The sequence below is a fragment of the Pan troglodytes genome, chromosome 2 (assembly GCF_028858775.2).
Source record: "Pan troglodytes isolate AG18354 chromosome 2, NHGRI_mPanTro3-v2.0_pri, whole genome shotgun sequence".
Classification (NCBI taxonomy): domain Eukaryota; kingdom Metazoa; phylum Chordata; class Mammalia; order Primates; family Hominidae; genus Pan; species Pan troglodytes.
Window position 1 is genome coordinate 90,247,306 of NC_086015.1, and position 14,386 is coordinate 90,261,691.

The 14,386-nt window shown below is 32.7% G+C and overlaps 1 protein-coding gene across 5 annotated transcripts in view; it reads left to right on the forward strand.

The window, feature by feature from the left end:
• Window positions 1-14,386, forward strand: part of CADM2 (cell adhesion molecule 2) — a 1,117,362-nt gene that overhangs the window by 995,317 nt on the left and 107,659 nt on the right. For all 5 annotated transcript variants that reach the window (XM_016941511.4, XM_016941509.4, XM_063806909.1 and 2 more), the window contains one exon: window positions 8,694-8,872. In XM_016941511.4, coding sequence (XP_016797000.2) covers window positions 8,694-8,872 — 179 coding nt within the window. The remainder of the gene's footprint in view (window positions 1-8,693; window positions 8,873-14,386) is intronic.

Sequence of the window (14,386 nt, forward strand, 5' to 3'; positions counted from 1 at the left end):
AGAACTGTATATATGGCCTCTTTATTGGATTTTCCCCAGATGTTTCACATTAATTTTCTTAAAGGAAACTGATCAGGAATACTCACTTCTCAAAAATCAAAATAAGATAATTTCATTTTTAAAGAAAGTCTAGATTCTTCAGCTGGCACTCCAGACCGGCTGTTTCTTACTTTATTTTTTTTTTCTTACTTTAAATGTACAGATGTTTCCCCCACACCTGTACCCCAAACTTTTCCATTTCTTTGCTTTTGTTCATGTTGCTCCTGTTTATGACCAAAACTTTCCTTCCCACCTTTCATTCTCTCTTCTATATTGGTGTAATCATCAGTTTTCTGGTGTTAAACTAAAATAATACTTTTTCATGTTCTGCTTTTCGTCCTATAGACTTTCTCTTGGACTAAGCTACTTATAAGCATACTTGTTCTTGATTCTTCATACACAACTTATAGTTTGCCTTTTGCTTTCATTACTCCCAACTCAGTTATCATATTAAGTGCTTTTAACCTTATCTTTTCTTAATTTGTAATTTTTTGCCAATAGCAGTTTTACTTGGTAACCCTATTCTCATTTCTTTCCTGACATTCCCAATATTTAAATTAATCTTTTCAACATTATGGCCTCTTGAGGGCAAGCATTCTACCCAGGGCTTAGACTCCTATTGAGTTGGTGTATTCTATTTCTACTTGTCAAAATTCTGCTATAATTAAACACCGTAATCAAGAGTTTTATTTTTCATAAAGCCTATTAGAATGTCCCTGATATAGGTGATGAATCTTTCTGATGTTTCATAACTCATTTATGCCACTTACTGTATGCTACCAAATATTATGGTTGATGACATATATCTTATAGAAACTACTTGAATATAATACCACAGAGCAGATATTTATTTTAGTTTTTTATACACCTCACAATCCCTGGTTCAAAAACTTGCATAGATGTTTTTATAGATAATTATTTGATAATTTCATGCATTTATCAAGTACCTATTAAAGAATATACAGCCATTTTTAACTAACAAAAAAGAAAATTCATTGATCTCTTATCTGTCTTAAGATATAAATGTAGAATAGGACATTTTCTGTTAATTAAACCTGTGGAAATACATTGAAGACTACTCTACAATAAATAGTTCTGAAGTTTTGCTTTTTTCTCATGCATATATGTATAAAGACTATCAGACACATAGATGTTTCATTTATTATATTTTAAAATAAGCCTAAATTTTAATAAGTAAAACACTCAAATTTAAGCTTGCTTATACTACAATTTATTTGATATTTAAAGAATTGCTGCCATAAAAGTATGAAATCAATACCAAGAATAAAAGAAAATCTAATTTCATTACAACTAAATTGCACAAAAATGAAATCTGAGGAGAAAACACAGGTTGATGTACACTGCAATGACCTAAAGCAATAATTTTTCAATAATTAATATGACTTTACATATATGTGGAATGCTATTTATAAATTATGTTTAGAAATATTTACTTGATCTTCAATAACAAAAAACCCTTAGTGTAGTTTTAAAATTTGTAATGATCACTGCAATAAATAGACCCACAAGTAGTCCTTTTGTATTTCTTGCTGTTTTTCAACTACATCCTTAACTTCTGACAGGAAGTTATTAAAAAGTGCATTTTTAATCAGCTTCACAGTTTTCAGAATACTGCTCTTTTAGATTGCTTTGTATTTACATTTTAATTTTTTAAAAAAGCTACCAAGCAACCCCAGCTTCTAATATTTCTCCTCTTCTCCTTTTTTCTTCCTCCTCAATTATTTAGCAGTGTTTGGGCTTCGTTTAGAGATGTAATCTCAGTCTACCCAAAGGGGAAATGCCTAAGCTAAAGTTTGTTCAGGATTCTTTTTTCCTGAACTCAATAAACTTTAAATCTTTTACTTGAACAATTTTCAAATCCATTTGTCAATTAATTTACATTTACTTATCCGTTCCTTTCTCTAAAAATATGATAACATAAACATTGGGTGTATTATGCATAGACTCTTACTATAATTTCTTAATCAAAAAGTCTTTGCTTAAAGCAGAAAAAGGATCAAGATGTTTTTGTAACTCCTATCACCTTATTTCACTTTCCAGTGAAAATATCACAGGAAATAGAGAGGGATTAAGTTTTTAAAAAACTCCCTGGTTTTAAAACTTTAATAATATTTACTGCCCATCTGTGGAATTTCTAAACTGAAATAAAGCCAGTAGACATCTTCCTATGGTGACATGGTACATAAGGCATAAAGTTACTGACTATATGATTCTGCTTTGTCTTAAAGGAAGTATAAGATATAAATATTTGAAATTTTTGTTCATTTTTCTTAAGATAGAACAAGATGTTGTCTTGAATGTGACTTTTTTTTTCAAATAGGAAAGGTGACTTTTTTTTCATCTAGGAAAAGTAAGTTTAATTTTCATAGGATTAATTTTAGTGCTAGACCCCAACATATCCTGTCCTTATGAAAAAAAGGCAGCACAAATCCCAAGGGGGATATCACTGTTTGGAAAAAGGAGAGACTGGAGAATTTCAAATTTTGCATAGTGTTTAACTCCTGTCCCTTTCCACACCAGGAAGATTCTTTTCCTAGGAGACCTACATGATGGGACTCACTTCTCCATTACCGAACTTCTTGTTCTTTATTCCTGTTAGGAAGCACGAACCTAAAAGAGGGGATGTGAACGATTAAGGCAAAGAAAGTTTCCATTCTCAGTACCTAGGGAGTGAATAATCCCATAGTTTCTAAGCACAGAAAAGATTAGAAGCACTGTCGCTATGGTATAACTGCACAGAATAAATGCCCCAAATACAAATTAAAGAATTTCACTGAAAATTAGTAATCAGGTTTGTATCTGGTTCAAAATATTAAATAAAAATCAACATCCAAGAGACTTGTGGCAATACCTTTCAACAGTAATTTATAAATTAGGAATTGTGCAACATAAAGGTAATCTCTTATTAGATATGTAGAAAACAAAACACCGAGTTAATAGGTTTTCTAAAAAAAACTGTTCAGATTAAAAACAACTTCATCAATGAATGCCTCAGGATATTTGAGAATAAATGTATAAACATATTTTGTTTCTCTTTTTACTTTTAACTTTTCTGTTGTTCTAGGAAGAAACTTCTGAAAAAATATCTTTAGATATAAGGAAAAATAAACATCTTTATAGTTTTATAGAATTGATAGAAACAAAATCAAAATGTTATCTCAAACATAAGTTTTCCAACTTTTTAATTATTTGGGCTGGTTAAAGAGAAACGTTCTGGATGGACTAAGTGTTCTCATGTAGAGTGGCGTAACGTTATCGTCTCACATCTGATGCTATTTTCACTGTCCTGTTACTCTTGGTGTCTAGCTCCTACTCTTTTTTCAGCCTTATCATATAGAAACTGTAGACTGGAACCACTTTTAAATGATCTCTTTGGATGCCTGAACAGCAGGGAAGATTGTTCTTCATTTGTAGCAAGAAACTCAATCATTTCTGGGTTCCAATTAGAGAAAGCCTAGGGGGCCCACTTTATTAAGATGAAACACAAATTGTATCAGGACTTGCTAAACCACTTAATATTTTTATGGTGATATTAAGAAGCTTGAACATTTTAAATACTAATTGGGAATATGTGTAGGCTATTTTTAATCTATGCATAAACTCTAACCTCTATTTCATTAAATTTGCATCCTATGGTGCTATTTTGCCACCTTGAAGATTTATCACAGAGACTAGGATCAAGAATTCTTGAAGGATTTAGATCAGTGTCAGCAAAGACTTACACAACTACATCCTCCTGTTAACCAATTTTGTAGATGCCGTTGTTATTTCCTTTGAGGAAGTTTTTTTTTTTTGAAAAATTTTGTTTTAAAATACAGATTGGCAACTTGAATACTTTATCTAGATCTTTACATTTCTATGTAAACAGTTTAAAAAGATATATCTGAATTTAACTACATATTTACAGAGCCATTTGCTTTAAGATGAGACAAAAAAAGCTTATAAACAGAACTAGGAAAAAATCATGACAGTTTAGATTTTGGGGGGTAATTTTGAGCGTATGGAAGTGTATAAATACATGCATACAATTTTCTCTGTATGTTTAAAAGTTCAAACATCAAGAAAAGGTTGCCTCCTAAGATACTAAATTACTTCCTTTGAGTAGTATTATAAAGATGAATTCTCTAAACCCCAAAGTATCACCAGTATAACTTCTATTTTAATATGGGTCTTATGTGACTTTCTGGAAAGGGCAAGATTTCTACGTTGCTGCAAATCATAGTTTTATTTTATCATTTTTTGCTGCTTCAAGAGATGTTAAGGATGTACATAGCACAAGACAATCTAGCCTGTTATAAAATAAGAATTGGTAAATTCAAATAGCAGTTAAAAGATTTAGGATAAATGAAGCATTTTGAGAACTATTAATAATTTGGCTTTTATTAAGGATACTAGGGGAGTGATTTGTCTATCTAATTGAACGATACATATTATTATATTTTTCCAATATATTATATTTTTCCAATATTTTATATACCTAGTTTCTTCACTTGATATCATATAATGCTCTTTCAGAATTTTCATGGATATAGATCTGATAAAATTATCCTCCCTTTTTGTTTTTTATCTTCCTGAAGACAGAAAAAAACAAACTGTTTACTACTTTCTACTTACACATTTACTACAACACTTCATCTCTGACCACCAAAATGTGTGTTACCAACAATCAGTTTCCCCCACCAACAATCAGTTTTTCATGAGACACCAACTGGGTGTCACGTAATTCAATTCATGTATACCTCAGACTGCAGATTGAGGTCTCAGTCCCACAAGATTGCCTCCCATTTCAGATGCCACTCACATGCACTAGGCTGTTACCTGTACTTCTGACCAACTGCCTACAAACCATGATTTCTGTGTCTTCCTTCTTGGGTGTTGTTAATTTGGTGGGATAGCTCACAGAACTCAGGGAAACACTTTGCTTATTTTCACTCATTAATTATAAAGAATATGACACAAAACTATCAAAACCCTAGGAGAAAACCTAGGCAATAACATAGGCATGGTCAAAGAGTTCATGATGAAAACGCCAAAAGCGATTGCAACAAAAGCAAAAATTGACAAATGGGATCTAATTAAAGTAAAGAGCTTCTTTCTGCACAGCAAAAAAAACTATCATCAGAGTGAACAGGAAACCTACAGAATGGGAGAAAATTTTTGCAATCTACCCATCTGACAAAGGTCTAATGTTTAGAATCTACAAGGAGCTTAAACCAATTTACAAGATAAAAAACAACAACCCCATCTGAAAGTGGGCAAAGGATATGAACAGGCACTTCTCAAAAGGAGACATTTATGCAGCCAACAAACATACAAAAAAAAGTTCAACATCACTGATCATTAGAGAAATGAAAATCAAAACCACAATGAGGTACCATCTCGCACCAGTCAGAATGGCGATTATTAAAAAGTCAAGAAGCAATAGATGCTGGCAAGGCTGTAGAGAAATAGGAACACTTTTATACTGTTGGTGGGAATGTAAATTAGTTCAACCACTGTGGCAGGCAGTGTGGTGATTTCTCAAGGATCTAGAACCAGAAACACCATTTAACCCAGCAATCCCATTACTGGATATATACATAAAGGAATATAAATCATTCTAATATAAAGGCACAAATTCCTCAAGGATCTATAACCAGAAATACCATTCGACCCAGCAATCTCATTATTGGGTATATACCCAAAGGAATATAAATCATTCTAATGTAAAGACACATGCACACATACGTTTATTGCAGCACTGTTTACAATAGCAAAGACTTGGAACCAGCACAAATGCCCATCAATGATAGACTGGATGAGGAAAATGTGGCATATATACACCATGGAATACTATGCAGCCATAAAAAGGAGTGAGATGATGTCCTTTGCAGGGATATGAATAAAGCTGGAAGCCATCATCCTCAGCAAACTAATACAAGAACAGAAAACCAAACACTTCATGTTCTCACTCATAAGTGGGAGTTGAACAATGAGAACACATGGACACAGGAAGGGGAACAACACAAACTGGAGCCTGTTGCAGGGTTGGGGGTGAGGTGAGGGAACCTAGATGATGGGTTGATGGATGCAGGAAAACACCATGGTACAAGTATACCTACGTAAAAAGCCTGCATGTTCTACACATGTTTTGTGGAACTTAAATTTAAAAAAAATCTATATCTATATCTATATCTATATATCTATATATCATCTATATATCTATATCTATATATCTATATAGCTATATCTATATCTATATATCTGTATATCTATATCTATATCTATATAGCTATATAGCTATATATCTTTATCTCTCTCTCTCTCTCTCTCTCTCTGTCTCACAAAGGCAACTGATGAACAGCGAGATGAGGAGATGGATAGGGCAAGGTATGCAGAAAGAGGAGAGGAGCTTCCATGGCCTCTCCTGGCATGCTTCCATCTTGGACCTTCTGCATGCTCTGCAATACAGAAGCTCTCCAAACCCTGCCCTTTTAAGTTTTATGGGGGCTTCATTAGGTAGGCATAATTGGTTATATCAGTGACCATTGTTGATCATCTAACCTTCAGTCACCTCAGCTCCCTGGAGGTTGAAAGGAAAGTGGGACTGAAAGTTCCAACCTGTAATTACCCAGTAAGCTGCCCAGGAGCCCACCAGAAACTTCTGATTAGAACATCTCATAGGAGCATCTCAGAGCAAAAGATTCTCCTATCATGCCCAAGGGACTTAGAAGCTCTGTGTCAGAGTCTACTATCACTCAGGAAATTACAGTCATGCACCATATAACAACACTTTGATCAATGATGCACCATATATAGGATAGTGGTCTCAAACTATTATAATACTGTATTTTTACTATACATTTTCCATGTCTATACACTCAAATACTTACCATTGTGTTACAATTTGTTCCAGTATTCAGAGCAGTAACATGATGTACAAGTTTATAGCATAATCAATAGGCTATAGCATATTACCTAGGTGTGTAGTAGGCTGTGCCATCTAGGTTTGTGTAAATGTAGTCTATGGTGTTTGTATAATGACAAAATCACTTAATAACACATTTCTCAGGCTATATCCTCATAGTTAAGTAGCATATGACTGTATAAACGTCTTAGGAGTTTCTTGCCAGGAACTGGGGTAAGAAGCTAAATAGAACAAAAATTTCTGCTATCACCACTATCTATCGGGGCTTCAGGAGCACTATGTTAGGAGCTGGGGGAGAAGACAAAATACATATTTCTTATATTAAAAGATCACACTCTCCAAGTGTTGTCAGTACTTAAACACTTGATCAGTTCCATTAACACTGCCAATCTTCTTGTTTTGATATTGTTTACAATATTTGTTATTATTTTTCACAACTTTTATCCCTTCTACAAAATTTTGTTAGAATGGTATATATCCTTCCTCTTAGAAAGGATGCCATACCCATAGACATCACTTACTCAGTGCCTCTGTTCTAATTGTGTTCACAATAACATAAAATAAATTCAATATTTCTATCAAATTTAACAAAGCTTTTGAGAAAATGATTCCATGTGATAAAATTATGCTGAAATTAGTAAACTTTCCATACTAAGCCTAGAAAAGTATTCATCATGTTAGAAAGCAGGAGGTACTAGATGAAGCATCAACTATAGAGGAAGACCAGGGTTTGAATACTTCTCTCATCTATATTCTTATATGCAGCACATTTTAAAAAGTGATATTCATCAAAGTGTTCTTTTGAGAATTACAGAAAATAAATGTAAATTACCTAGGATAACAACTAGCAGATGGTAATAGATATTATTAACAACTATTTCTATCATTAATTATTACAGAAGACTGAAATTTTTGAAGAGGGGAATCTATGGTTCATTTATCCTTCTTTTCTAAAAGCATATTTTGAGATAGGGCTCCTTTGCAGGAATTTTGTTAAAAGAAAACTCACAGTAAAAACCTCTAAAAGAATGAGAAAAGCAGCAGAGGTGAAATGGAAAAGATTCAGGTGGTTTCAAGCAAAGCTGTGCCACAAGGGTGGCTCTAAGTGCAAAGATTTTTATCTTTTTTATATTTATTTTATATTTTATATTTTATATCCTTATTTTATATTTATTTGTATGTATGAATATGAATACTTACATGAATAATATTAAATATATTTAATATTATTTATTATAATATAATAAGTATTATTTAGTATTCATTATTATTATATATATTTATACTCATATTTTATATACATATTTATAAAAATTATATATTTATATATAAATATAAATATTTATATTTACTTATATCCAAATACATCTGAGGAAGATTTGCCCCAATAGCCTAAGGGTAGTCTTCCAATGTGGGGTGTGAGCCATTAGCAGCAGAATCTGGGCCACACGACTTGAGCAGGGGACCAGAAATGACTGCTACTGGGACTCAACAAATTAGTCTCTGAATACATATCTGCTTAGTTAAATAGAATAGAAGCAGATTATATTTGCTATACCTCCGACTCTTTTGAGTGAGTGTGTGATGGTCCTTTTGGTATCTTATAGAAATTAGCATATGGTTGTGTACAAAATACATGTTAAATATTAAAAAATTGATTTACTAAATTTACACATATTTAACATTTATTATTTTTGCTGTCTACATGCATGTTTCAATCCAATAGGCCAGAACCTGTTTTGTGGACAAAGGATGGCGGAGAATTACCAGATCCTGACCGAATGGTTGTGAGTGGTAGGGAGCTAAACATTCTTTTCCTGAACAAAACGGATAATGGTACATATCGATGTGAAGCCACAAACACCATTGGCCAAAGCAGCGCAGAATATGTTCTCATTGTGCATGGTGAGTAAATTTTGGAAAACATTATATGTGAAATGATGCATAACTTGAAAAACTATTTAAATATATCAGAATTTTAAGTGCAGTAAACAAAATTATATGGTTTCTTTTTATTTCAGGACATCTTATGAGATATTTAATTATGAGATATTATATTTAATATTAATATATTCCCAGTCAGACTGATAAAATTGTAACATACATAAAAATTTTTTTTGTGTGAAAAGCTTTCTCAATTATAAATATACTTCTTACATGTTGGCTCCTAAACTATATTAATGATTGTCTTTATTTTATTTATTTTTTTTTTTGGAGACAGAGTCTTGCTCTGTTGCCCAGGCTGGAGTACAGTGGCATGATCTCAGCTCATTGCAGTCTCCACCTCCCGGGTTCAAGCAATTCTCGTGCTTCACCTCCTGAGTAGCTGGGATTACAGGCATGCACCACTATATTTTTAGTAGAGATGGGCTTTCACCATGTTCACCAGGCTTATCTCGAACTCCTGGCTTCAAGTTATCAGCCTGCCTCAGCTTCCCAAAGTACTGGAATTACAGGTGTGAGCCATCACACCCGGCTGATTGTCTTTAAATTCTATAAATAAATGTGTTCACTTATAATCTGGAATCATGAAAATTACATTTCCTTTAAGCTAATTTTTATTGTATTATCATAAACATATACTTTATAACTTCTGTAATTTGGTTTCACAAAGAATGACAGTGTCATTGAAATGCAGCAAAAATGGGAGTGTACAATATTAGCAACAACTGCATCAATTTCATTGAACAATAATTTAAAGTTCCTATAGACTTTTTCTTGACTCTACTTATCTCACAATTTGAGTAAATATAACAAAATCACAGAAAGAAATACCAGTCGCCATGAGTGAATAAAATTTCTGTTTTTTCCAACTTTCAAATGCCACAATGGGTTTTTCATAAGGTAGCTTCTTTTAGATATTGTTAGATGGAGATGAATTTTTATGAGATTGATGAATATTGCAATAAATAAAATTAGTCAGGTTTCTTTACTACAGTACTTCCCAGACTTTATTGTATATGTCAGGGTGCATTGCGAATCTCCACTAGGAAAAGCCATTAGCCAATGTAAGATTTTCAACATATTTCACCAAGAAAACTTTTCTGGGACTAGTATTATATTCAACATAATATTACAGTATACTAAATGAGTATTATATAACACAGTGCTGTCATAAATCGTGGATCTTAGAAACTATGGACAAAATATGTTTATTTGATATCTTTCTCTTGAATGTATTTATGGAATACTAAAAGACCTATGTGTTTGTTCCATACCTTTCCAAAAAGAATTTTGGGGGTCTAGTATATTTCTTTGTAAAGAGATTAATTTTAGGGAGAAATTAATCTAACAAGTGTTATTTTTCCCAGGTATTCATTTTGTTCATTTTGCCAACGTTGGAAAAAATTAATCTGTTCAGTCAATATACAGTTTTCCTATTTTCAAGTTGCATTATTGTATAAAATCTCTCAGTACTTAATACTGCTTTGCTATGGTAAGCAACGAAAGGCTCACAATGAATAGGCTATTCGTGTAAAACATCTAGAAAATAGTAGAACTAACAGTTGAATTTCTAGCACTTCATGAATTGTACAAAATTCAACTTTGGAAAAATTAGCCTAATCCAATTAGACTGATAAATTGTATTTAAATGTGGTAATCCCTGTAGACAGACCCTGCTGGCCTTTCTGCCAGAGAGAATGTTAGAACCACTGGGTGTGTCAGGAAGGTAAGTGAGATCCTTAGAGCAGGATCCAAGAGTAGATTTCAGTTGATGCTCCCTGGATGTTTAGATCATGCAGTCATGTAAGGAAAGTGTAGTCTATCTGATTCACCTTAATTTTCCAAGTGCTTCTCTCACCTAACAGTTTCTGAGCACCTGGGGACATGTTGTATAGCATGTCACATTGTGTCAAAAGCAATATGTCATAAAGTATTGAGAATTAGAAGAGAAGTGACAGAAAAAATAATATACCTAAATGAAAAGTATATCATTTTTTTTAAAGTAGCTCATCAGGAAAATTCATATATTTTTTCAGTGCTTGCAAGCTAGCCAACAGCATGATGTCCTAAATAGCCAAGCTACCTTTAGGTAGTTGGCAGTTGCTGTATTTCTAATAAATACTTCCCTAAGCACTTTGTGAGAAGTCATTTTTGGCTTTGCTTTTTGAACTACAATTCATCAAAAGCACCCCATAGATTAATGCTACTCATGCTGCTAGATAAATGCTGTGAAGTTCAACAGTGGTTTACCTAGGATTATTGACACAAGTAATGAGAGGCTCGATGAAACAGTGAAACCATATTATGCTGTGTTTAAAAGGGGCACCAATTGGGTTCATGGCAAAATAAAGGATTTTTCCCCTTTGCACGCTGGGTATAATGTTTCATTAGTCGCTAGTTGTATAAATATAAAAAGCTACTCTCTTCTGTTAATGGTTTGGCTGTTTCAAAACCTTACTAAATGATGAAATTTGAGTGGCATTTTGATCTATAATGAATGCTGTATGCATTTTTGGAATGGAGTGATAAGTGATCATTTGTGAGAACTTTACCCTTTTATCTTTTACACCAAGGTTGATTTTACATTAGTGGTGATAATTTAATATAGCTCTAGTACAGAGGGTTTTTCACGAGCTGAGACCCGTGTCTTTGACTCTACCACAATTGCTTAGATTCTATTGATTCTTAACTTGATGGAGTTCTGAGCACTTTCCTGTGAAATCATCTACTATCTGGATGCCGTCATAATAGTTAGATTTTATTGTTTGGGTGTCAGTGGAAGTGCATTATTTAAATGCTACCACATTTAATTGTTAAAACCACTGACATTTTGTGTTAGAGACACTGGTGATTCCCCCACTCCCTCCTAATTACACCTTTAAAAATTTCAGCATTAGGACCACATGTAGTAATTTAACTGCCAGTCTAAAATTTATCCTCAATGAAAGGTCTACCCATACTAATACCTGTAAGATTAAACGTCATGCTTAAGAAACATTTGCACTGTGGAGGTTCCATTAAGAAAGAAAGTAGCACATTTTATGAACAAGCTTGGCAATGGAAAAATTTAACTGTTAAATTGGTAGCCATAATTATACTAATTAATTCCTCTGAGCACAGTAGTTTCTATTTGCTTCTTTATAAAAATGTTGAAGTATATCTCTTGTGATTATTGTGGTCATACTATTTATTTATTTACAATGGATGATTATATCCATAGTTTTAATGGCTTTGAATATCTTGACCCATTGCTATTCTTAACATTTGAAGAACTAGGATCAAGATAAAAACTAATTCACTCACCCAACAGATATATAGTACTTATCTACCAGGTACAAAGGAGCAAAGACAAATAACGAACAAGAAGATTATAGTTTAATGTGGAATATAAGCTAAGCATTTAGATAATTGTGACACAAAATAGAGGAGTTATAGGGAGCTATAGTAAGATGGTCATACAATGTGGCAGATGTTCACACTTTGTGTAGTTCCAACTGTATGGAATGTTTAAAAATAGTAACATATCACTATTATTTATAAATATTACAAATATAAATAATTATAATAAATATTTAAATATAAATATTATGATAAATATTATTACAAATTAATAAATTCATTTATAATATGACATACATTGTAAATGGAATTACTCAGCAAAGTGCCAGTTATACAGATATATAATAAATTAGACTATTCTTACTATTATATTTCTAGTAGTCTTATTATACCAAGGACAATCAAACACCAAGGGTCTGGTAAGAAACTTGCCCATGAGTTGCATACAGTTATTGCTCATAATCTTCCCTGAAAGCTACCCGGAACATAAATTAGGTTAACGCTATTGAAAAATGAGAAAACTCTAATTTTTTTCTATGAGATAGAAAATGTCTTAAAATCTCAACAATGTAACAAATTGACCATGTACAAAGCAAGACATAAGTTATAGTCACCCTTGTTCTCTAATGCAACATTAAGTTCAGAAAATATAGGTTGAATATCTTGTCTTCAAGCAGAAACTACCCGGATGTGCATCCATTCACTATAGAGAACATAGCAGATGATACCATTTTATCATGCGAGGTATGGATCTAGGGAATGACCAATGGTATTATGCTAATTCTATTTTGTGATTGGAAGCAATGCATACTCTTCTATTTATCATCATTGATTAAAAATACACTCATCAAAGTGTCAGAAATGTACAGGACCTGGGAAGCTTTGAGAAAGAACATCTACGGAAAGTGAGAAACGCAAATCACCACATTCCCCAAACCCTAAACTCCTTCCCTCTTAACCTTCCCAGTGTCTCTTTTACCTCCCTTTAAACTCATTAGAGAAATTAATAAGCATTGCTCAAAATACAAATGGGAAATGGACAGATATGCTGCAACTCTTTAATATCACCTCCATTCTCAAAGCCTCCCCCAGGATCTGGGAAGAAATACAGTAATACCAGCAGAAAAAATAGTAACTAATTTCTCCTTCTGCCAATAGCTATACTATTAATGGCAGGTCCAGATTGTAGACAAGGGTAGCAAGGATAATGATTAGAGCTTTGGAGGGGAACCCATCTTGTCTCACAGGTATAGCAGAGTTGAGATGCACTATTCCATAAAGTTTTTTTGTAATAGTCCCCTTTCCTTTTCAAATTTATTTTTTCTTTTACTGTAGTAACCCTATGTGAGTGTTAAAATTATTTTACCACTGTGCTAACTTATTCCCTTACTTCATTATTTTCTCCTTGTATGAATAAGTTTTATAACAATTCATCACTCCTTTATTATCTTAACTCTTGCTATCATTTAGAATGAAATTGCCCACTATGCACCTTTCCACAGATTTCGTTTTCTTTACATGTATGTATTTTGCTTTTCTAGCAAATTTGACCTTTACAACCATGTAAGATAAGTAAAATCTCTATAATTAGTATTATGATACTATATAGTAAGTTAGAATCAAGATTTGCTTATATTTCTGTCCTGCTAATAAGCTTATCACGATTTCTGATAATCTTAGTCTCTCTAAAGTATCACTTGACTGTTACGGTTTGTTTTATTTGTTCATGTGTCTATTAAACAGTGATGGAAATATGATACTGCTTTTTATGTTTCCAGGATAATTTACTTCAGAAGTAACATATATAGAGAATAGGATACGTCATATTTTATTGTTAGTTGGTAGGATACATTATTTTAAAAAGAGTGTTCTGGAGTTTTAGAATTTTAATAGAGAATATTACTGCTAGAGATCTCTAAGTGCTTTGATCTACTAAAAGGTATTAAGCTATTAAATGTGCCTTTCTAGCTCCTAAGAATCAATAAGATTGCTACTTTCATTTCACTCAGCTTTTATTGTTAATAATAAATGTCAAAAAACACTCAAAGACAGAAAATCATACACATAGATATTATAGACTGCTGGATCAAGCCAAACGTCCAAGCTTTGTTGCTCATGTAGACACATATCGTTTTC